Here is a 25275-nt window from a genome sequence, read left to right on the forward strand (position 1 = left end):
CCTACAAAATCTCTGAAGATTTCTTAAAGTTGAAATGAACAAGACTTATATGATCCTGAATCTAATGAAGTGCATAAAGATTTTTAACTAGCTTAAGTTCTGAACTATAAAGGGCCTAACCAAATTTAATCTTAGGGAAGATTATACCTAAGAGAAATGTCAACTCAAAGAGGTAATTTAGAAGAAAACTTATAAGCTCTGCTTCTGTCATAACCACAATATGGCAAGCAGCACATTATAACAACTTGAAGCTCTAAGTTTTGATGTGTTCCCAGCCAGCTCAGGTAAGACATAAACTAGGGACATCATGGACTTCTGCACAATGACTGTCAATTTAGAAACACACTGGCAACATGGCATCTAGTTTAAAAACATTATTTAGCATAAAATTTCAACTCCATTACTCCATATTATATCATTACTTTCAGAGCTGGTTTTTTGGATGGGTTCCTCTAGCTGCCTCAGATCCTGAGCCATAACAGATTCCAGGGGCATGGCAGGCCCTTTCGATGACAGCCAAATCCACGACATGTCTTTCTTACTAGAATGTGTGTTTTCTACATTTTCTCATAAAGTTGAGTATGCAAAGTCCTTATGACATTAAGTAACTGAGATGAACACGGGCACAAAGCAATCACACGTATAACAGACCAAGTGAAATGGTCATATGACCCTGGCCCCTAAAAAAGGAATCAGGAAAAATGCTATAGGAGTGATCAAGCCTCCACAGTTTGGAGGTCAAAAAAGGTAACAAAAACACTTTACAAAATTTCCTAAAGCTTCCTGTCTCATCCTAATAAAGATCCCCAGTGATCTTCAGGGATGGAGGCCAGTAGAACCCACAACTGAGAGTGCCAGCACCTTCCAGTGAAAGTGTCTGCAATATCCTTAGAAAATTACCTACACATTGACCGTCAGTGCTGTCTACCTTAATTCAATTCATCTGTTGCTTGCTATGTACCAGACATGAATTGGTTTACAGAGCATTACAGTAAGTGCTAGAGAGAAGTGCTGTAGGAGAATAAGAACGGAGGGAATTAAAAGACACTGAGAGCTTCCATGTGCCTCGTACTGTGCCTATTCTATTTCTACAGGATTCATATTAGGTTTATGATGCTATAGCCTCATTTTATAGATGAGAACACTGAAATCTATAGAGACTACAGATAACTTACCACTAGAATGAAAGCTCTCTCAACAGAATTCAAGACAACTTGGAGCAAAAAATATTTGTCTATTTTGTTCCCTGACATATCCCTAGCTCCTAAAACAAAGCCTGACACTCACACTCAATAAATAGCCACTGAACAAGTGAATGTAAAATGAATCTACTTATAGGCAGCAACTCAGTGGAAGAACCCAGGAATTTGAGGCCAGTTCTAAGTAACTACAAAGTCCACTCTCCTTATGATGTACCCCCTCATCTCTAAGGCTGATGGGTTTGAATCACTGCACTGCAATGTGACTTGGAGTGGTGACAGGTAGATGATGGACTCAGGCAAATCCACCCTCCACAGCCCCTACCTGCCTATAAGCCTGAGGTTCTGGTTCCTTCAACTTAATCCATAAAACTGGATTCAAGGATCTGATGCCCATGTCTTCTAACTCTGTATGGACCTTACTCTACACAGAATAAATTATATGGCATTAGACTGCAAATACTGCCCAACCATTCAATTATCCCTAATGTCTCTGCTGACAGACCACGGCATCATATAAAGAAATATTTTTAAATAAACCAAAAACTAGATAGAATCAAGCTAGTAGATAAGAAGACATATTAGTCTCCTGCTGAAATCCAAGGAAGAATAGTAAGGAGGCCTGGTGCCTACAGAGGAATGAGAGGGAAAGAAGACGAGACAAAGGGCAGATAAGTATTTCAAGCAGGATGCTGCAAAACATTGGTAAAGACTTACTTTTTCTCTGGGTAAAATGGAAGATCACTGGAGAACTTTGTATAGAATATTTAAAAGACTACTCTGGCTGCTTACAGAGGGGCAAGGCTGGAAGAGTGGAGTCAAGGGTGGAAGCAGGGAGACCAGTGGACCAGTGGGAGGTCTTCTGCAATAATCCAGATGAGACACGATGGTGGCTCAAGCCAGCATCACACCAGTAGAGAAGGTGATAGTGATTGGATCTGGAACTATTTGAATGCACAGCCAATAGGAAATAAATAAGTTGAAAGAATCCTCCAATTGCTGAGTACAAAAAATTAGAAAAAGATAAGACTCCACCAATATACACATCATGGGAATTATTAAAGGTTAAGGGAAAAAAAATCCTAAAAGCTCTCTAACAGGAAACAATAAGTAATTTACAAAAGTTAATAACCACAGCTACATCAGACTTCTCATTAACAATATGGATTCAAGAAGTCAAATGAGCAATAGGTTCTGAGAAAAATAATTTTTGAACCAGTATTTCTTTATCCATTTAAACAAGTACTGAGGTGGGGATGATAAAGGCACTTTTAAGGATACAAAGCTTCCAAAAATGTATCACCAATAGACTCTGAAATAATTATTTGAGAATTTACAGGATTATATTCTAATATAATAATCTAAACTAATAAATAAGTGAAGAAGATATGGGATGAAGATAGCATGATAAGCAAAACCAATTTTTTAGTCTTATAGTCTAATCACATATGCAGGGTGTGATAAAGTACTGTAAAGTTTGTAAATAAATTTTATATAAAATAATCAAAAGAGAAGAAACTGGTAAGGAAGAGAAATAAAAGCATACTAAGATTTTGACTTATTTGTGAGAAGATACAGATACTGATTAACTATAAACTTTGATAAGAAAACTAAATATGCTTATATATGTTTGCTTAAAATGTAAAAGGTAATTCACAGAAAGAATAGAATGGAACAAATAATTTTCAAACTATTGGAATAGAAAAAAAAAGAATCTTCCTCCTTGAAAACAAAAATCACATCTCAACCAATCTTACAAATGGAGAAAAAGGAAAAAAAAAGCAGAACAAAATAAACAAAAACCAAGTAAGTGTAAACAAATAACAACCAAGGTAGCAAAGCAAATATAAAACATAAAATAAGAAGGCATCATAAGTTCAACCATAATAGATGTCATTATAAATGTGTAGACAAATTTCCTATTAAAAGATAGAAGCATTTAGACTGAGTCAAAAATCTGGTTATATTCCATTTATATAAGAGAGACCAAAAATAAAAGAGCACTGCTCTAAATAAAGCAGTGGCAAAATATAAAGTAATAAAAAGTTAACTGAAAGAAAAAAAATAGGATATTAGACAAAAATAGAAATAAAGTTATTAGAAAATATTAACTGGAACATAAAGGGATATTTTAAATTAATAAAAGGTTCACTTAAACAAAATGACATATGTGCCACAAATCTAACAACTCTGAAACACATACAACAAACACTAATAGAAATACAAGAAACATGGATGTATTCATTGGCACTGTCAGAGATTCCAGCACACTTCTCTCAGAAATTGAAGGATCAAGAGGGAAAAAAAGATATTGAAGATGTGAATAACTTAATTTGAAAGTAGTATTAGACTCTTTCCTTATCAGAGAGTCACATTTTTCCAATGTTTAAAACATTAGGCCACAAGAAAATCTCAGCTGATTTCAAAGAGCAGATATAAAACAGGCTATATTCTCTGATCACCATTTATTAAAATTAGAACAGTAAGAAGAAGATATTTCACATTTCCCCCTCAAAAATAAATCCTATGCCTTTATAGATTTTTAAAATATTTTTTAAAAATAATTTTTGAGCTAAAGAGGAAATAAAATGAAATTTATAAACTACTGAAAAATAAGCAAAAATGATAGTTCTACATTTTGAAACCTGTGAAATATAGCCATAATGCAAGTAGTAAATAAGAGCCTGAGCTGTTTAGATTAGAAAGAGATTGAAAGTGAACAGATAAAATACATGCCTCTAGGAAACAGAAAAAAATGAAATAAATCCAAAGAATGTTTAAAAAAGTTAATATACATATAAAATTAACATAAACATAGTCGACTTAATTAAAAGAATCCAAAATTGTTTCATTTTTAAAGATAGTCAAAACAGTTAAATCTCTCTAGCCAAGAAGAAAAGATGGCAGAAGTACACGATAAGAGAAGTAAAAGTAGACAAAACTACAAGACTGGAGGAAAAGAGAAATTTTGTAAGAATATTCTGTGCAAAACTCCATATCAACAAACTTGAAAATCTAAATAAAATAAGTATTTTTATAAGAAATTATAATGATAAATTTGGCCCAAGAATTTTAAAATCTTAACAGATTAACAGTTATAACGATGGAAAAGTGATGAAAGTAAAAAGGAAATAACAGGATCACAGATTTTTTATGGAAGTTCTACCAAGTCTATAGGTAAACAAGAAATTCATTTTAACTAAACTCATCCAAATCAACAATAAAGGTGAAAAGCTTCCCACCTCATTCTACTATAATCTATATACCAATACTAAACAAGACAAGAGAAACAAAAGCATAATTCTAGCCAGTCTGATGTGTAAACATTAAGGCAAAAAAATTTTTAATAAAATACTAGCAAAATTAACATGGTGAATAATGCATCGTAAACTAGTTGGATTTATTTGAGTGATGCAAGAATGGTTCAACATCATAAACTCTACTATAATAACACACTGCTTTAACAGATTAAATGAGAAAAACAAAACTAAATCACCTCAACAGATGTCAAAAAGCATTGACTAAAATTTAATACCCATCTCCTGTTGTGAAAAATAAATAAAAGGCACTCATTAAACTGACTTCTTCAGTTTGACAAAAGGCATTAATGCAAAGGAATAATAACTAGAACAAGTATCACACCTAATGGTTAAACAAAAAAGAATTCCATTCAGACAAAAACAAGACAAAAAAGCATGTCTGCTATTATCACTTCTATTTAATTCATAATTAGTTAAAATAAGAAAAAAAGAAATAAGTATAAGTAACAGAAATGAAGACAAAAAACCATCACTATTTGCAAATGAAAACTATGTAGAAAATTTAATTAAATTTAAATTTAATCTTATTAGAATAAAATAGTTCAGTAAATGGTGAGACATAAAATCAACAGGCAAAAAGTCAATGGCTTTCCTACCTAGAAAAAGCAACATAGGGAAAAAAGTCTTACTTGAAAGCCAAGAAGAGTCAGAAAATATCTATGACTAAACCTAACAAGAAATATACAAGAACCAAATGAAGAATAGTTAACAATTCCTCAGCTCATACTATGTGTAAGAAGTTTTCTAAGCACTTGTTACATCACATGTCATTTAACCTTGGCAACAACTCTGTGATATAATACTATTATTATTACTGCCATTTTCAAATGAGTAAATTGAAGTTCTTTGAGGTTAACCACCTGCCCCATAATAGCACAGCTTGTAGAACTACAAATTGAACACAGTCTAACTACCAAAGCCTTGTTCTTAATTACTATGATATACTATGATGTTATAAAACACCACTCAACTATATAAAAGAATACAGGAATAAGAACCAAAACATAAATATGTCAGTTCTCTCCCAATTAATCTATAAATTCAATGAACTACCAATCAAAATTCCAAGAATTTTTTTGGAATTAAACCTGAAAAGCTTATTTTAAAAATTCATATAGAAAAGAACATCCAAAAGAAGAGGCTATTAAAAAAAAAAAAAACAGGGATACTTCTTTTACCAAATGTCAAAACACATTGTAAGGGCTATAGCAATTAAGAAATTCTAATGGGGCAGAAATAGAAAAATATGTCAGTGAAAAGGAACAGATTGTCTAGAAAAAGATCCAAGCACGGTAGGACTGGTTTATACTAACAACGCATTTCAAATAAGTAGAAAAGGTTGAACTATTTAAAAATGTTGTATGCATGAGGAAAACATGAAATTAATCTATCTTCTCCATGCACACACAATTTATACCATGTTCAAATTCCAGATGGATTAAAAGTCTATACAAAAATAAACTACAAATATTAGTAAATATTATAGTTGGTTTTCTGAGGGCTGTGAAGAAAAATCTATTCCATAACTTTTGCCTAGGTTCTGATGCTACCTGGCAAAATTTTTAAAGATTGATTATATCAAATCCTGGTGACAATCAGGACATTGAGAAAATTCAGACCATTGGTTAAGTGCATAGAGAATTTAAGTTTTTTGCACAGTACTTTAGCACTATCTATTTAAATTTAAAATTACTACTTCTTAATCTAGCAATATTTTTCTGAGAATACTAAAGAAATACTTGTGCACGTGTCCCCAAAATATAAGCATAAAGAACTCTTTTGTTAAAAGAGTGAAAAAGTGAAGTCCCATCCATCGGGGAGTGTTGATGTATATCAATGTATAATAATGGAATACCATGCAAAATTGCTACACACCAACATATAGTAATTGATTATTATACAGCCATTTTAAAAATTAGATACATGATTTTAAAAAGAGTCAGCTTTTAAAATGAAGTATAGCACTATCTGATAAAAGGAACCAGGGTTCCTTGGAGATGATGGCAGGGTTACAGCAGGGGAAAGAGAAGTATAACATGAGCGTGGAACATCTTGTGGCTCCAGCAAGCACATAAATGTTCAGAAATGATGGTGACATGAAAAAAAAAAAAAATTCAGTTTGAATGGGCTCCTACTAGCCAAATCTAGGACAACTTTAGCCACAGAATTTATTCTGATAGTGAATAGATTATAACCCTTAGCATAAAAAGAATAAGAAAGAACCCATGGATTCATGCTACATACATCTGAAGAGAGGAAGGGCGAGAGGCTGAAAGATAAAGCAAGTGTGGAAAAACATCAACCTTTGCCTAATCTGAGTGAAAAGCATATCGGAATTCTTTATATTATCTTCTCCACCCTTTTGAAAAGTCTAAGTTATATCAAAAGAAAAAGTTAAGAAGAAAAACAATCCAAGAAGGGAGGGTATACATCAGTGTGGTAAAGTGTGTACTTAGCACCCATGAGGTCCTGGGTTCAATTCCCAGTACCTCCATTAAATTTTTTTCACCAAAAAGAAAAAAAAAAAAAACCTACATTAAAAATTTTTTTTCTTAAAGAAAAAGTTTGAGTCAAATCTAATATAAACTGACAAGTGCTGTAAAAAAGCCAGATGATATATTTAAAAACTCAAGTTGCAGAATAATTTCTACAGGAGGAGAGAGACTGAAGGAACTGTGATGGAGAATGAGGAAGCACTATTATACTGATCTGTGTGTTTATGCAGCTTTGATTAGTTTCAATAAATTAATATTTGTGAACGACTTTAGGCCCATACCACATACCCACTCCACTCTTTGCCCCAAAGATTAACACCACTGGAACAGGTGTTGGACCACCAGGTAAACTAGGAGGAGTGAGATACAGGAGGGAAAACAGAAAACTAATGTGTGGATCCAGGATTCAGTGGTGTATCACATGAAATTTCAAAATCTCAATTATGAAACTATAATTCTATACTAGTATCCACACAAAAACTTTATATCTTAAGAATGAAATTTAAAACATCTGAATTTTAGAGTTATAATTCCATAGCTGGCATCTACATAAACTCTCTGGGTAAGGGATGCCGAAGTGGAATTACAACCCTGTAGATTTTGCAGATGCCAATTTATACTAACCACATACAAGGTAATGATGGGCACTGACTCATTTTAAAATCCTCCACCATCCTGTCATCTTCTATTAGCTTAGTCTTACTGTACTCCATCACTACAGAACCTTTGAAAATGACTCTAAATTTTAATCACCTGTGTGATTGTGATTGAAGGTTACTTACAGACACCAGTGTGAACGAGAAAAAGGATTAACTTGATTCTGTTTTGCACAAATGGACTACTTCAATGGGAAAAAATACAATTTGGTGGTGGGGGGTGGTTACAAAAGTTTGAGATATGTAACTTGGTCCAGAGTTCCAAAAATCACCACAATATAAATTAATACACAAAAATTGTCTAGAGATTAAACAATATGCTATTAAAAAACCAATGGGTCAATGAGGAAATCAAAGCTGAAATTAAAAAAAAACCTCGAGACAAATGAAAATGAAAGCACAGCCACACAAAATTTATGGGACACAGCAAAGGCAGTGCTAAGAGGGAAGTTTATAGTGATACAGGCCTTCCTCAAAAAACAACAACAATCTCAAATAAACAATTTAACCCACCAACTAAAAGAACTCGAAAAAGAAGAACAAAAACCGCAGAAGGAAGGAAATTATAAAGATCAGGGAGGAAATAAATAAAATAGAGATTTAAAAAAAACCTAGAAAAATCAATCAAACCAAAAGCTGGTTTTTTGAAAAAGTAAATAAAATCGACAAACCTCTGGCCAAACTCACAAAGATGAAAAAAGAGAGAGCACAAATTAGCGAAATAAGAAAGGAAAATGGAGAAACTACAACAAATAAAATAGAAATACAGAATATCATACAAGAATATTATGAAAAACTATATGGAACCAACTGGATAACCTAAAGGAGATGGACAAGTTTCTGGAAACATACAGTCCACCAAGACTGAATCAAGAAGAAACTGACCACTTGAACAAACCGATCACTAGAAATGAAATCGAAATAGCAATAAAAAACCTCCCTACAAAGAGAAGTCCAAGACCAGATGGCTTCACTGGGGAATTCTACCAAACATACAAAGAAGAACTCATACCAGTCCTTCTCAAACTCTTCCAGAAGACTGAAAAGGAGGGAATACTCCCAAACTCATTCTATGAAGCCACCATCACTCTGATACCAAAACCAGCCAAAGACACTACCAAAAAAGAGAATTACAGGCCAATATCACTGATGAACATAGACGCCAAAATCCTCACCAAAATATTAGCAAATAGAATCCAACAACACATAAAAAAGACCTAATGAAACTTACAAGCTTCTGCACAGCAAAGGAAACCATAAGTAAAACAAAAAGACAACCTACGGAATGGGAGAAAATTTTTGCAAATGAAACCGACAAAGGCTTGATCTCTAGAATATGTAAGCAGCTCATATGACTTAATAAGGAACAACCAAACAACCCAATCCAAAAATGGGCAAAAGACCTAAACAAGCAATTCTCCAAGGAAGACATACAAATGATCAACAGGTACATGAAAAAATGATCAATATCACTAATTATCAGAGAAATGCAAATCAAAACTACAATGAGGTATCACCTCACACCAGTCAGAATGGCCATCATTCAAAAATCCACAAATGACAAATGCTGGAGAGGCTGTGGAGAAAGGTGAACCCTCCTACACTGCTGGTGGGAATGCAGTTTGGTGCAGCCACTATGGAAAACAGTATGGAGATTCCTCAAAAGACTAGGAATAGACTTACCATATGACCCAGGAATCCCACTTCTGGGCATATATCCAGAAGGAACCCTACTTCAGGATGACACCTGCACCCCAATGTTCATAGCAGCACTATTTACAATAGCCAAGACATGGAGACAGCCTAAATGTCCATCAACAGATGACTGGATAAAGAAGTGGTATATTTATACAATGGAATACTACTCAGCCATAAAAATGACAACATAACGCCATTTGCAGCAACATGGATGCTCCTGGAGAATGTCATTCTAAGTGAAGTAAGCCAGAAAGAGAAAGAAAAACACCATGTGAGATCGCTTATATGTGGAATCTAAAAAAAACAAAAACAAACAAAGCATAAATACAAAACAGAAACAGGCTCACAGACATAGAATACAAACCTGTAGTTGCCAAGGGGGCGGAGGGTGGGAAGGGATACACGGGATTTCAAAATTGTAGAACAGATAAACAAGATTATACTGTATAGCACAGGGAAATACACACAAGATCTTATGGTAGCTCACAGAGAAAAAAATGTGACAACGAATATACATATGTTCATGTATAACTAAAAAATTGTGCTCTAAGCTGGAATTTGACACAACATTGTAAAATGATTATAAATCAATAGAAAATGTTAAAAAAAAAAAAAGAAAAATACCATATGAGATCACTCATATGAGGAATCTAAAAAAAAAAAAAACATAAATACAAAACAGAAAGAGACTCACAGACATAGAATACAAACTTGTGGTTGCCTAGGGGGCGGGGGTTGGGAAGGGACAGACTGGGATTTTAAAATGCAGAATAGATAAACAAGATTATACTGTATAGCACAGGGAAATATATACAAGATCTTGTGGTAGCTCATAGTGAAAAAAAATGTGAAAATGAATATATATATGTTCATGTATAACTGAAAAATTGTGCTGTACACTAGAATTTGACACAACATTGTAAAATGACTGTTACTCAATAAAAAAAAGTAAAAAAGAATTTTTTTAAATAAGGAAAAGTGAATATTTTACAGATAAAAAAAATTGTCTAAGCACGCCCTAAAGAAATAACTTGTTTTCTGTTATTAGCTCACCTTTAATTTTCAGTATTCTCAGCGCCCCCGTGCCCCTCCATTTTGTTCCAAACTCTTGATTTTCTTTTGATTTCTTACAAAGCTATTTTTCATGCCATCTTCTTTCCTTTCTGGAAACTTTCTTTAATTTAACATGAAAAATTCAACACAATTCTTTCCCTGCAGGTACAACTCACTTTCCGCACATCACACTGGAACCTCTGTGTGTTTCCCTGGCCCTTTCCACATACCACATTCACAGATTCAAACTTCAATTTAACATTTCACACACTAGTGCAAACTTCTGCCTCATCTGCATTCTGAAGTTCTGAGATGACTGGCATCTACATATAATTTTTTAAATTTAAGTGAAAACGGGTTGTTTTCAGATAATACTTCCAAAGCACATGCCACTGCCTGTGTGCTTGAGCATCACTCCTAAGGAAATTTTCATGAGGTTACTGTCATCTTGAAACAAGGCCTTGCCAATGGTTGGATTACTAGTTAGAGCTTAAGCCCATAGCAGAATGATAAAAGGTTTTGATTGCTAAGTTTAAAATTGATGCCAAATATTCACAAGAAATGTATGAAAGTTCAGACCCTTGGACTCAGTAGTTCTGTGCCTGGGAATCTGTCTTAAAGAAAATAATTTTAAAAAAATTTTAAAAATCCACCTGTATGAAATATTTATTTCAACATTATCCACAAATAATGAGAAACACTGAGACTAATGCTACTATCCAAAATACAGGAATTATTACATAAATTACGATGAATCAACTTAATGGACTGGCATAAAGCCGCTTATCAATAAATCATTATGAGCACAGGAAGTATACCACAATAAAGGTGTTTCAAAAGGAAAGAAACCAGGAGGCATATTAAGACTACATAATGGAGAACAAAGTTTAGAAATAAATCGTAAATGAAAAAAGAAAAATGAGGCTATACTTCAGAATGAAATAATACAAATAATCAATTATGATATATAAATTCTTCCCCTTAACAATTTTAAAAATATTCTTTCACTTTTGCTTTTACAATAAACAAAACTGGAAGAAAACAAATCATATCAGAAAACCTCTTCTCCAAGGCCAAACAAAAGCCTGAACGCTTGGATCTTCCTATTCCTATGTAGAAAATTATTTTCAGCAGGAGCACACCATCTAAGACTAAAGGTGAAGATTATACAGTTCTGAGGTTTGAAACTTGTTTTAGACAGATACAGAATTATGCCCAGTGGCTTTGTGGGGATACAGTAACAAGAAAAAGAAATGGTGAAAAAGTTATGTTACAAACCACTTGTTCTTGAAACCAACATTATGTAAATTCTACCAGATTAGAAGTTCAAATATCAGAAGTCATAAATGGAAGAGGAGTCAGAAAAAGATCCATCCTGGACCAGACATGTTCCTTGAGCCCAAGGACTGAATGGTTTTCTAGTCCCTGAGAGAAGAGGAATTAGGTGTTAATGTCAGAATCCACTGACTTTTTAGAAGAACTATAGTGGCATTGTTACCCCTCCCCAGGAGGTGATACTGTCCCTTCTTGGCACCATCATGGTAGTCACAGCAGAAACTATGAAATGTATAGCAACCATGGTATAGAAGTTGTCTCCTCCTTACAATAATCCTTCCTCATAAAATCCCATTCTTGTCTTTAGAAAACTTTTCTTGTGATTAAAGTATGAAATTGTTAATTGAAAATCAAACAAAAAAGTCCAATGTGGTCAATGTTCCGAAGTTTAATTGTATATGTTGTGTCTGATCCATTTTCTTTATTTTGTAATTAATTTTCTAAATGGCTTAAGAGGCTTCTGGTTCCATGAAACAATCTGAAAACAGTAAGAATTTTTCCAAAGAATAGCTGTCAAATTATTTTTCTAATAATTTGTTTCCTGATGCTAGTGTTGAAATGCCAAGGCTCTCTGACAGATAACTGTTTGAAATGTGAGCTCAAAGCTTTTAAATAGTATGAGACATCGGTTTTGGAACCAGCTGTTAAGCAGAAAGGCAGGGCCAGCGGGAAAAGGAGGAGACAGTAATGGAGGTGCCAGTAAAAGCTCTGGACCTCCTTTCTGATATTGGCATGTTAATGTTGGCAAAAGGGTTCCCAGCATTTGCAGAACAGTAATTAGGCTGAATTTTTTTTTCCAAGAGAAAAAAAAAAAAAAACACAAAAGACCTTCATTTCTGTGTAAATTAAGAATTCTACATGTTAGAACAAAATGAGAAAAAATTATAAATTAGAAAAAAAATAGAAAAGATAATCTAAAACTGTGTTATCAAATGTTAAATTTTCTAACTGGGGAAAGGACTTTCAAAATTGCACTTCAAAGGCAAAAGAAAAAGCTCTCCAAGATGATGTGTTTACTTGGTTCTTAACCTCTTAGTCTAAAGCTGCACTGCCCAGTATGGTAGCTACCGGCCACAGGCGCACATGATGTGTGCTATATGCATAAAACACACACTGGATTTCAAATATTTAGATGGAAAACAATGAATGTAAAATGTCTCAATATTTTGCATACTGAAATTATAATATTTTTGTGTACCAGATTAAACAAAAACATTATTAAAATTAGAAATTTTGCCTGTTTCTTTTTACTTTTCTTAATGTAGCTACTAGAAAATTTAAGATGACATATGAGTTTTATATTTGTGGCTCTCATTATATTTCTATTGAACAACCCTGGTTCATAAAATAATCAGATTGAATTAAATTCCTTTAAAATCCCCCCTAGCTCTAGCATTTTGACACTAAGAGACTACAGGCTTAAACTAGTAAGTTTTAAATACAAAGTTACTTTAGGGAAATCACAGTTTGGTCACCCTGCCATTATTTCACCACACTTTTTCACCATGCCCCCTAGTGCTTTCTCATTCTACTTCCTACAGATCCCCAGTAACCAAGAAAAATGAATGTGTTCATTTATTTCTTTATAAACTGCAAGTATGTGGTTCATAAGGCCATTGTGAATTGCCATTCAGTCGTATTCCTTTTTGCTTCACGCCATATAATATGTCTTTTTTTTTTTTAATGATCTGTAATGAACAATGAACTTGTGTTTTTTTCCTCAGTTTTAACACTCATAAAATAGGAGTCTGGGAATTAGAGAACCTTAGATGTCTTATGTTCCAGTGGTCCACACCCATGCTGGCACCTCTGCATCACCCAGCGAACATACGAAAAACTGATTTCTAGGCTTGATATCTAGAGATTCTGACTCAGTAGATCTGAGACAAGACAGGATTCTATACTTCTCAGGGAGCTGTCCAGGTCACTCAGAGGCACAGCCAGATTTGGGACTCAGTGGTCTAGCCTAGCTCACTTCATCTCTAACTGAGGTAAAATGAATTATCCCAGTGCTAAGGCCCAGTGGCCCCAGACCTGGAACCAGGATGCAGGGCTCCTAACTCCAGCTCACTGCCATTGAGACACATTCTGCCAAAGGCACAAATTACTCACTCCTCAAGAGCTCCCGCCATCAGTATATCTTCCTTGTCAGTTTTAACATCCAACTCAGGCTCTCCACTAAGCAGAAGCTTCAAGTTATAAACAACCAGCAAAGTTCCTAGTGGAAAAGTAGATGTTTGACTTGTCAATATTTAACTACACTAAGTATTAGTCATGGTGCTATTGTTTCATCTGTGGAATTAAGCCTGCCATAGACCGAATTTCCTTTTGTACTTCAGTAAATAGTATGCTTGGATAAGTTCCAAAATATACGTCTTACAGCAAATTCTACTCTGTGCCAAGGAGTGTTGAGTTTCTACAGTACAGTGCTTCTTTTTACTACTCAATTCATTATATATTTCAATGTGGATTCTTAAACTTTGGCACTGGTTTCATAATTTGCATTATAAAAACTGTTAGAAGCCTGAGCCAAATTTGTATTATAGGTAAAGCTCTCATTGGCAGAACCGAAATCAATGCCCATAAGAACAAAGATGAGTTTTTTAAATTTGTGTAAATATGAAGTATTGCTTTTAGGCCCTAAAACAGGTGTTGGTAAACTCTGTAAAGGGCCAGATAATGAATATTTCAGGCCTTTCAGGCCTCTCACAACTACTCACAACTCAACTCCACAGTTGTAACATGAAAGCTGCCGTAGCGAATACATAAATGAATGATGTGGCTATGATCCAATAAAAATTTATTTACAAAAACAGGTATGGGGCAGGATTTGACCTGCAGGCCCTAGTTTGCTGACCTCTGCTCTAATGCAAAGTAAACAAAGAAGTCCAAATTCTTTATGATGTTGATTATAATATAAGGACAAATAGCAACGTCAGAGAAATTAAAAGAACAACCAATTATAATTTTTTTGGTAATACTAAAACAGAAGGGAGAACAGTGGAGTGACTGAGGATTTGGACTTGGATTTGGGAACCTAAATGCCTGTGTCTAAATCTGGGATCAATCATTTGCTAGCATAATGGCCTCAGATAAGTTTCTTAACTTCTCTGAACCTAAGTTTTCTAGTCTACACAATGGAGCTCATGAGGTACCTACCACATAGAGTTGTTTTACAGATTAAATGAGTTAACTTTTACAAAGCATTTAGAAAAGTATTCAGGAAGTACTAGACTCTTTGTTACTACTTATATGAGCATTTCACAATTGGAAGGCAGCTAAGAGATTACATTAACTGTCTTTAAAGTATGCCATGTGGATATTAATGAAATGAATATTTACTTAGCTGCCAATATTTTTCCCTCTATGACAAAGGGAAAACAATAACAGAAAACTTCCCTTTTAAACAAATTAGAGAAGAAATTCTGAAGGTAACATAGACCAAGTTAGAAACAAAGTTTCTCAGAATTTTACTAGACAACATAACATAAAACAATTTTACTATAAACATAACAGAATTCTGCCAATAACTATTACAAAAAGCAGAATGCAAATAGCTTTCTCTAGAGTAGGATTCTTTTTGTTTCTAGATAAGAAAAGTTGTAGAAGTCTGAAGAAAGACTGGCACAGAAGTCTGAACTGGTTACTTTATAAATTGCTAACAGTCTTATAAACCCTGGGATCATCTAATCTTGGATGCTGCAGTAAACACCTCCAGACTTTGCTGTCTCATGCAGGGACTGTATCACCCTCTTCCCATCCAGCTTCACCAAGCTTATACAAGTACACACCTTTCTCCCAGTGTCAGGGACTTAACAGTGATTCCTGTTTGGATTCGCCTAAGACAAAAGTTACATAAATAAGACAAATAACCACCCCATATGATATCCCATGTGATATTATAAATAGAAAAAATATGAAAACATTGAGTCTTTCATAAGACACTGAAAACAAATACTTCCATCAAAATTTCAGAGTTTTGATGATCTTACCACACTTCCCGTAGATCACATCAAATTGCTGCATCAATTCAGCTTCAGTTTTAAACGGAGAGTACTCATAAATTATAGACAGTTCTGTTGAGAACTTTTGAGGATCATCTGTGACAGATTCTTTGGTTCTTGTTAACCATGAAGGTATTGGAACCACAACCTATTTAAAAAAATGCACATCAATTTACTATGAAATACACAAATGAAAACCATCATTCTTCTGTCTGATCCTAATTCTGTTCATTTACCATCCAGCCGAATTATAAAACACAAAGTTAAAGTTTATTCCCCCTCCCCCACATTCTAGTTTTACAAGGAGAAGACGAGTAACAAATATGTATACTCCAAGTTTTATTCTAAAATGCTCTACTGCAGAACATGCAGACAGATGGAGTCTACTTCAGCTCCCTACTGAGCTATGGGTTGAATGGCAGAGGGAGCAATGGTATCGGCATTTTAGAAGCTGAAAAGCATATGACAGCACATCCAAGAAAACCAGTCTGAAGCCCATGCCAGAAAAGAGAAGAACCAGCCTGATTTACAACTCAGTCTCCTCAAAGGCTCAGAGGTTGATGGCATGAATTAACTCTGGAGGTGGGTAAAAGGAAGAGAAGCCCCATCTGGCAATAGCTCTTCCCCCACCTCCACTGGGACGGGATGTCTATGCTCTGGAAAGAGTGGGAAAATGCTTTTCTGGATTAGAGGACAAATCATGCACAGTTGGCTAGGGACATACTGAAATTAGGGGGATTATATAAAAGTATACATGTTGGATGCTGAGAACCCCAGACCTCTTCTCTCATTTGGTTGCCAGGAAGCTGTCAGTCAGCTAGGCCTTCAGGCAGAAGACTGTAGGGGTCTTTTTTGAGATAGCTGACCAGCCCAGAAGGAAAGACACTGAGGATTTCCAAAAAAAACAGGCCATCTAGATCACATTATTGTGGCACTCATGGCTGCCAAGCCCCACCCACACTACACTCCCAGAGCTTTCAACTGACATTTTATTGGACTGATCTTCAAAGTACTGAGGATTAAAAGCCATCTAAGAAAAGCCTCTAATGTGATTCAGACCAAATAAACAAGCACAAACAAGCAAGTCAGTGGTAACAAAAACCGTAAGAGAAAGATGAAAATTTCAGGGGGAAAAAATCAATCATAGTTGATATCTTCAGAGCTCTAAGAAGCAATACTGTATCCATGAAACAAGAACTATGTATCTTTAAAAAGGAATAATGAGAAAATTTAAATATTCCTTAGAAATAAATAATATGATTATAGGAAAATTTTTCTAAGAAAGGGTTGGAAGAAATGTTAGAAAAATCTCCAGGAAAACAAAACAAAAACTATAAAGGACAGAAAGCAAAAGAGAAAAGATAAGAACAAAGATCTTCAAAAAAAAAAAAAAAAAAGAATGGGTCACACAGAAGACTTGGGAATTAAAATGGCTTCAAATAACTTATTTTTATCTTTTTACACCTTTATTGTGATATGCTTTCTGTACAGTAAACTACACATATTTCAGATGTACACTTTGATGAATTTCGATAGATGTATACACCTATGAAACCACCAATCAAGACAGCTAACATTTCCATTACTCCCCAAGAGGTGCAATTTTTAGGCTTCTGATTTATCCCTCCCCATTCCCTTTAACCCCTGGTAACCATAAGTTTGTTCTCTATGTCTGTGGCTTCAAGCTTTTTAAATAATGACACTAGAAATTAGAAGATAATGGAGCAATGCCTTCAAAATCCTGAAAGAAAATTAATTCTAAGAAAAAAATACCAAGCCAAACTATCATTAAGTGGGTACGATAAAAACAGTTCCCTGCATGTGAAGTCTCAAAATATTTTCTCTCTCATGCCCTCTTGCTGAGAAAGCAAACGGAGGATGTGTCACAACAAGAAGAGGGAGCAAGCAAGGAAAGAAATTTGAAATGTGACACAGAAGAGAGGTGAAGAGAATCGCCAGGAGGGTGGCAGGGCAGATCCCAGGATGACAGATGAATGCCAGCTTTGGAAAGCAGGAGTGTGAGGGGCAACGCCTGAGAAAATTCCAAAGCAGAGCTCTTCAAGAAGGTGGGACTGACAAAATGGTAGCTTGGGATTGGGGTTAACATAGTGATAAAGGCATATAAAACCAGCACACATGCAGGCAGAGATAAGCACACAGAACACTAAGCAATTATTAATTATTAATTAAAAGTGGTGCAGGAAAGGGAAAAAATGATAGTTCATGAGACAGCCTAACTGTGCATAGTGTTCATACAGTCTCGTAACATAAACACTGAAAACTGGCATAACCAAAATTACACTCGAACTATGTTGAGAGTGGAGAATTGGAAGGGTGGGTATGTGTGATAGGAGGAAAGAAAAAGAAATAGGTAAACCCTCCTGTTTTCTAGTGGGAGGTTAACAAATAATGCCTACATCAAATCAAGAAGTAGCAATACAAGCATGTTACATAGAGATTTGCAGGAAAATATCAAAATACTGTTGAAGGAGATTGCCTCTGTATAAGTGGAAATGGGAAGGGGTTGCTGGTTTTAGTTTAAAAAAAGAGAATGGCCCATTTTAGGAAAGCTATAACCTCGGCTGTGACCCAACTTCCCTCCATGCCCTTTACATACAAGAGACATAATGTAAATGCTTAAAGTATGGCTCCTCCTCATGTCAGAATCCCACTCAGCTACTCTCTACTGCCTACAGACTGCTCCAGCCCCAAGCCAGGACTGCCAGTGGACATGACGGCTTCCTGCTGGGCAATTTCCATACTATCCCTCCAAACCTACAATCATCTCCCAGTCTGACACTTGCCAAATGCCATTTCTCACCACATACCTGCCTTTACAGTTGTAAATTGTACCCTCTCCATAAAAACCCTCATTGACCACTCAAGGCTCTCTAATCTCTCTATCCACATCATTGCTTTGGATAGTTCTGTAACAGCAGGAACACATACTCACTGAACAGCATGCTTTTTAAACACCCTTGCTTTGTTATTTATCAAATTCACACTTGTCTGCCTTATTTTGTGACAAGACTGAGAACACTTTGACAGTCAGACAGTTTTCTTCTGCTTTCTAGCTGGGTCTATCCAGTGCTGGGCCGATAGCGATGCCTCAACATGCATTTGCTATACTGAATTATAACTGATGTTCATAATAGTAAAACTCAAACACTGCAGATTAATAAAATGTCTCTGGGTCAGCAAATGGAGTTGAAATTATGAGAGTTAGAGTTATAGTTTTAAGTATGTTTTGCATTCAATTTCTTTAGATGTCATATTCCAAGTATTGTGAATCCAGTATTCTATTTATTTTAAAAATGATCATCTATTTTTGGACAAGTAGAGTAATTGTTTTGTAGGCTTCTTCCAAAAAGCTCATTGTGCCAAAGGGAGCCTCTTATCCTGAAGATTTGTGTACCTGGATAATAAAGTTCTGAAAACTGCCTAGGAGTTAAAAACTTACTCAAGAAAAGATCAATAGGACAAGATTCCAATGACCCCAGGATGGGCAGCCACCCTCTCTCCATTTCCCAAATACATATATATATTCTTAAATTTCTTTTTTTAAATTGAAGTAGAGTCTGTTTACAATGTTGTGTCAATTTCTAGTGTACAACGTAATAGTTCAGTCATACATACACATATATTCGTCTTCATGTTATTTATAGATTACTATAAGACATTGAATATAGTTCCCTGTGCTATACAGTATAAACTTGTTGTTTATCTATTTTATATATAGTAGTTAGTATCTCCAAATCTTGAACTCCCAATTTATCCTTTCCTACTCCTCTCCCCTTAAGTTTGTTTTCTATGTCTGTGAGTCTGTTTCTGCTTTGTAAACAAGTTCATTTGGCTTTTTTTTAGGTTGCACATGAGTGATACCATATGGTATTTTTCTTTCACTTTCTGGCTTACTTCACTTAGAATGACAATCTCCAGGTCCACCCATCTTGCTGCAAATTGCATTATTTTATTCTTTTTTATGGCTGAGTAGTATTCCATTGTATAAATATACCACAACTTCTTTATCCAGTCTTCTGTCGATGGACATTTAGGTTGTCTCCATGTCTTGGCTATTGTAAATGGTGCTGCTAGAAACACTGGGGTGCATGTATCTTTTCAAACTAAAGTTCCCTTCAGATATACACCTACCCAGAAGTGGGACTGCTGGATCATATGGTTAGTCTATTTTTAGTTTTTTGAGGAATCTCGATGCTGTTTTCCATAAGGGCGTATCAAACTACATTCCCACAAACAGTGTAGGAAGGTTCCCTTTTCTCCACACCCTCTCCAGCATTTATTGTTTGTGGGTTTTTGAATGACGGCCATTCTGACTGGTGTGAGATGATACCACACTGTAGACTTGATTTGCATTTCTCTGATAATTAGCAATATTGAGCATATTTTCATGTGCCTATTGGCCATTTGCACATCTTCATTGGAGAATTGCTTGTTTAGGTCTTCTGCCCATTTTTGGATTGAGCTGTTTTTTTTTTTTTTTTTTTATTGTTAAGTTGTATAAGCTGTTTATATATTCTATAAATTAAGCCCTGTCAGTCTCACCTTTTGCAAATATTTTTTTCCATTCTGTAGATTGTCTTTTTGTTTTATTTTTTAGTTTCCTTTGATGTGAAAAGCTTATAAATTTAATTAGGTCCCATTTGTTTATTTTTTCTTTTATTTCTGTTGCCTAGGTAGACTGCCCTAGGAGAACATTGCTAAGACTTATGTTAGATAATGTTTTGCTTTTTTTTTTTCTAAGAGGTTTATAGTGTCTTGTCTTATGTTTAAGTCTTTAAGCCATTTTGAGTTTATTTTTGTGTATGGTGTGAGGGAGTATTCTAACTTCACTGATTTATATGTAGCTGTCCAGTTTTCCCAACACCATTTGCTGAAGAGACTGTTTTTGTTCCATTGGATATTCTTGCTTCCTTTGTCAAAGATTAATTGACCAAAAGTCTGTGGGTTTATTTCTGGGCTCTCTATTCTGTTCCATTGATCCATATATCTGTTTTTGTATCAACATAATGCTGTTTTGATCATTGTAGCTCTGTAGTAGTGTCTGAAGTTTAGGAGGGTTATTCCTCCAGCTTCATTCTTTTTCTTCAGTATTGCTTTGGCAATTCTGGGTCTTTTGTGATTCCATATAAATTTTAGGATTATTTGTTCTAGTTCTGTGAAAAATGCCCTGGGTAATTTGACAGGGATCACATTAAATCTGTAGATTGCTTCAGCCATTTTAACAATATCAATTCTTCCAAACCAAGAACATGAGACATCTTTCAATTTCTTTAAGTCATCTTTAATTTCCTTAGTCAATGTTTCGTAGTTCTCCATGTGTAAGTCTTTTACTTCTTTGGTCAGATTTATTCCTAAGTATTTTATTTTTTTGGATGCAATTTTAAAAGGGATTGTTTGTTTACTCTCCTTTTCTGATATTTCATTGTTAGCGTAAAGAAATGCAACTGATTTCCGTATGTTAATCTTGTATCCTGCTTAACTTTCTAAATCATAATCAGAAAGAACCTATGATAGACTTTATCTCCTGAGATGGTAAATGAAAACAACCCCATTACCATGGGAACCAAAGGAAAATCTCAACCCTTACCTCATTCAGACCTTCTCTTTCACAGAACGTCTGAGAAAAAAACACACAGGTCATCGTTTCCTCCTTTTTTGTAAAAAGAATAAAGTCTTTTCCAATCCTCATGGATCCACTATATTAAAAATCAAAAACAATGGTTTACACCTCAAACAGCAGAAAGAAGGAACAGGCAGGCATGATACTGTGTACTACAATGGGTTGTTCTTTTCCTAGAAAGAACTCCAATGTTTTGCTAACCAAAAACCAAGAGAGTACAAGTATGATTTTTTTCCTCAAAGCCAAGCAGGATTTGAACTAATATAGCGCCACACTCTTGCTTGGGATGTGACTACTGAAGATAAGGTGCTAGGGCTCAAGCAAAGAACAATCATCTTGTCCCTGGCAGGTGTTACACACGTGTTAGTGTCCTCATGTCCTCACCTTTTATGGAGGTGGACTAATAAAATATGCTGTGGACACATAACACCTACACTGTGGTATGCTTGAGAAACAACAGAACACAAAAATACAATGAAGCTCCAAGGTACAGGGGTGCTACTTCAGCAATCCCTGAAAAAAAGATTCATCACCTACTTGAGATTTAAATTGAAAAATATTGTGAAGATTTAAGTCAGTTATGGGTATGAAAATTCTAAAACAAGGTAGGACTCTCAAGTTTATATTATTTCTTAATCTTTACAAACTTAGATCATTCTCTGTAAGATTTCCTTTATCTAAATATTATTCCCTCAATAATCCACATCAATAATATATGAATTAAAAGAAAAAAAAGTCTCACCTTTTAAGACCATTGCCATATTGCCCAATAAACTTCAAGGTCGATAACCGTTTCTTGGATGTTCCAAAGTAAATGATATCTGAAGCTTCCTCTATAATTGACAAAGACATCTAAGTGGTTAGGACTGATAAGTCACTCACACTGGCCAGAAGTCCAGCTGTCAGGATGTCATACATATTTCAGGACATTGGGACAAACTGACACCTTTTGGGTCAGCCCAGAGATGAAGATCCTTCTTAGGCTCAATAATCTCTGAGCAGGATCTTAACGGTAATATATTGAAGGAGGTCAGACAGACCCAGCCATGTGACCCTGGGTAAGTAGAGTTTAAAACTCTGAGCCTTAATATCCTCGTCCCTAAAGGCGAACTACTAACACTTACATCCCAGAGTTGTTGATGAAGATGAATGAAATGAATTAAATGAGATGATGTGTTAACCTTGAATAACACACGTCATTTGATAAATGCTAATAAATTAAAGGTGCTATAATCATTTGTACCATTAGTAATTTCTATGGTTTTTGTCTCTTATCCAGCCCCATGTGAGACTGAGAAGAGTAGAATGGCTTCTGGTCTGCTGCTCACTGGGGAAGAAGGGCTACTTATTTCAGACTTTGAGAAGTAGTCTTCTGATCTCTTGAGGACATTTTGGAATTCTAGAGAAGAATCCTCTGAACTTCAGAATATACATACCTCTAAGAAACAGAAATGCTCCAGGAAACAGGGAAATATAGAAATGGGTCTCCTAATTGGCCTCCCAGAATACACACTCCAGAAATGCCTTCAGGACCCTGTGTCAGTCTGGGTGAAGACAGGCTAGAGTTCAGTGGAACTTGGCATAGGGTGTGTAAAGATAGTCTGCTTGCCTGAAACTGACTGGACCTTTTATCACATGTTCTTATTAAGGGTTGGGTATTAGATGAAGGTGTCTATAATGATAATACTAGCTACCACTTACTGTTCAGTATGTGCCAGGTATTATATCATATACTTCATCTGCACTGACTATTAAATATTTATAACAAACCTACAAGGCTATAAGGAAGATACCATTATTATATGCATGTTACAGATAAGGAAATTGAAGTTTTAGGAATTTATGTAACCTGCCCAAGGTCACATTGATAAATGCTACCCACAGAGCTATAAGCCAGAGTTGCAAAAGACCAAATCCCATGGTTTTCATCACACACCACACACACTCTCATGTATGGTGGACAGAGTTCTGGGCACAGGGATGGAACATTGGATAGGACAGACATTACCCCCGCCCTCAATAACTTTATGTCATGGTTGGAGAAATAGACAAACAAGATCATTTCTGAGAGAATTAAGTGACGGAAACAAAACTAGGGTAACATGATAGAGAAGTAACAGGAGTGTGGCCCACAGACAGAATGATCAGGGAAGGCCTCTTTCATAAGGTGTCATATGAGGTGAGATTCAAACGATGAAGAGCCAGCCAGGTGCAGCTGGAGTGCCATAAGCAAAGGCATGAGCAGGACGAGAAAAGGTCAAAGAGGTGGACAGAGGCCAAATCATGCAAGAAGTGTTACTGGGGAGTATGAATTTAATTCTAATGGAAAACCACTAAGAGTTTTAAGCAGCAGCATCAATATGATCTACTAAAAGAAAAAACCCACTCAGGATTGCTGCATGCGGAATGCACTATAATCGGGCAAGACTGGAAGTGAAAAGAGTTTGGAAATCACTGCAGTCATCTTCTACAGGTCAAGATTTATGGAGCTCAAGGTAGGCAACAGATATTTTCTATTTCCAGTCATCAGAAAAACTCTTCCAACTTATTACTTGAGTTCCAATGTGAATAAAGAAATGCTCTCTCAACACTAGTGGGACTTTTCAAAATATAACTGTATATGTCAACTGAAGTGTGAGTTTCTTCTGAGGATCACAGTATTTGTCACTTGTCTGTGTTTTGATCATTTTGTTTGAGGACCCATATAAAGAAGCTGCTGCTTCTTTTGAGGAACTACCTTAAAATACACCACAAATATTCTGACTATTAGACCAAGGAGGTCTTTGAGACTTGGAAGAAGAAAAGTGTTTTACTTTGTATTCTTAGCTTCTATCAGCACCAACAATCATTCTTTCCAAATTACTTGAACTCCCTCATCATTTGTTAAATCTAGTGGTCAAAATCTCTGGCTTGTGGGACATACACAAATGTTATAAGAATTCAGGGATAAGCTATCCCAATTAATGCAAATCCCTTATCTGAGGGAATAACATCTCAATTCCACGAGACACAGTATTATGCACCTACTATGTGTTGCCTTTCTGCTAGCCTTGAAGATAACAAGGTAAATCATGCAATGAATTGCAGATGTTTTCATTATGATGAGAACATTCAATTGAAGCAACTAAATCTCTCAACATGCAGAGGAAAAATACAAACCAATAAAAACAAGGAGAGGTGTGATGGAAATGTTATCTGTCTTGATTGTGGTAGTGGTTTCATTGGTGTATAAATCTACCAAAACTCATCAAATTGTACATCTGAAGTATTTGTAGTCTACTGTACAGGAATCATACCACAATAAAGGTGCTAAAAAAAAAAAAAAAAAAAGGAGAGGTGACCTCTACCTCAAGGTCAAGCAGAAAAATTTAAATAGCCTAAAGGCATTGGAAACTGTCTCATGTCTGTCACAAGCAATAACTGAAGAGTGTGCTAAAAACAGTCTCACAGTCCATCCAATTACTGTTTGTTTTCCATTCATTTCCAGATCCTTTTCCTTACAAGTAACAGGGACCCTGTGCCTTTCATTTTTCTGGCGATATTTATTTATATTCACTTTTTGTCTTGCTTTAGATGGTTACAATGAATTTACTCTGTCAGCTGGAATATTTAAACCTAAAAAGTTCAACAATATGTTAAGTCTGGTGTTTATTTCCCCTAATATCTCCATACCTGTTTCTGTATAGATGGCTCAATTTATTTTTATTTATTTTATGGGTTTTCAGACTGCTCTAACAGCCAGTTAGGTATCTAGATAATTAACTTACCAGGGCTCATACCACATCCATCATCCAGGAAGCACAACATGAATCCACCCTGCAGGTTTTCATTATCCACTGTAAGAGAAAGCAATTATTACTAATAAATATTGGGC

General features: G+C 35.3%; 1 protein-coding gene across 1 annotated transcript in view; it reads right to left on the reverse strand.

Annotated features, from left to right (window-relative positions):
• Positions 1 to 25275, reverse strand: part of MORC1 (MORC family CW-type zinc finger 1) — a 144006-nt gene that overhangs the window by 107003 nt on the left and 11728 nt on the right. Inside the window, 5 exon segments of the mRNA XM_074363136.1 lie at positions 13869 to 13974; positions 15749 to 15908; positions 21369 to 21477; positions 22144 to 22234; positions 25169 to 25237. Coding sequence (XP_074219237.1) covers positions 13869 to 13974; positions 15749 to 15908; positions 21369 to 21477; positions 22144 to 22234; positions 25169 to 25237 — 535 coding nt within the window.

The sequence above is a fragment of the Camelus bactrianus genome, chromosome 1, assembly GCF_048773025.1.
Source record: "Camelus bactrianus isolate YW-2024 breed Bactrian camel chromosome 1, ASM4877302v1, whole genome shotgun sequence".
NCBI lineage: Eukaryota > Metazoa > Chordata > Mammalia > Artiodactyla > Camelidae > Camelus > Camelus bactrianus.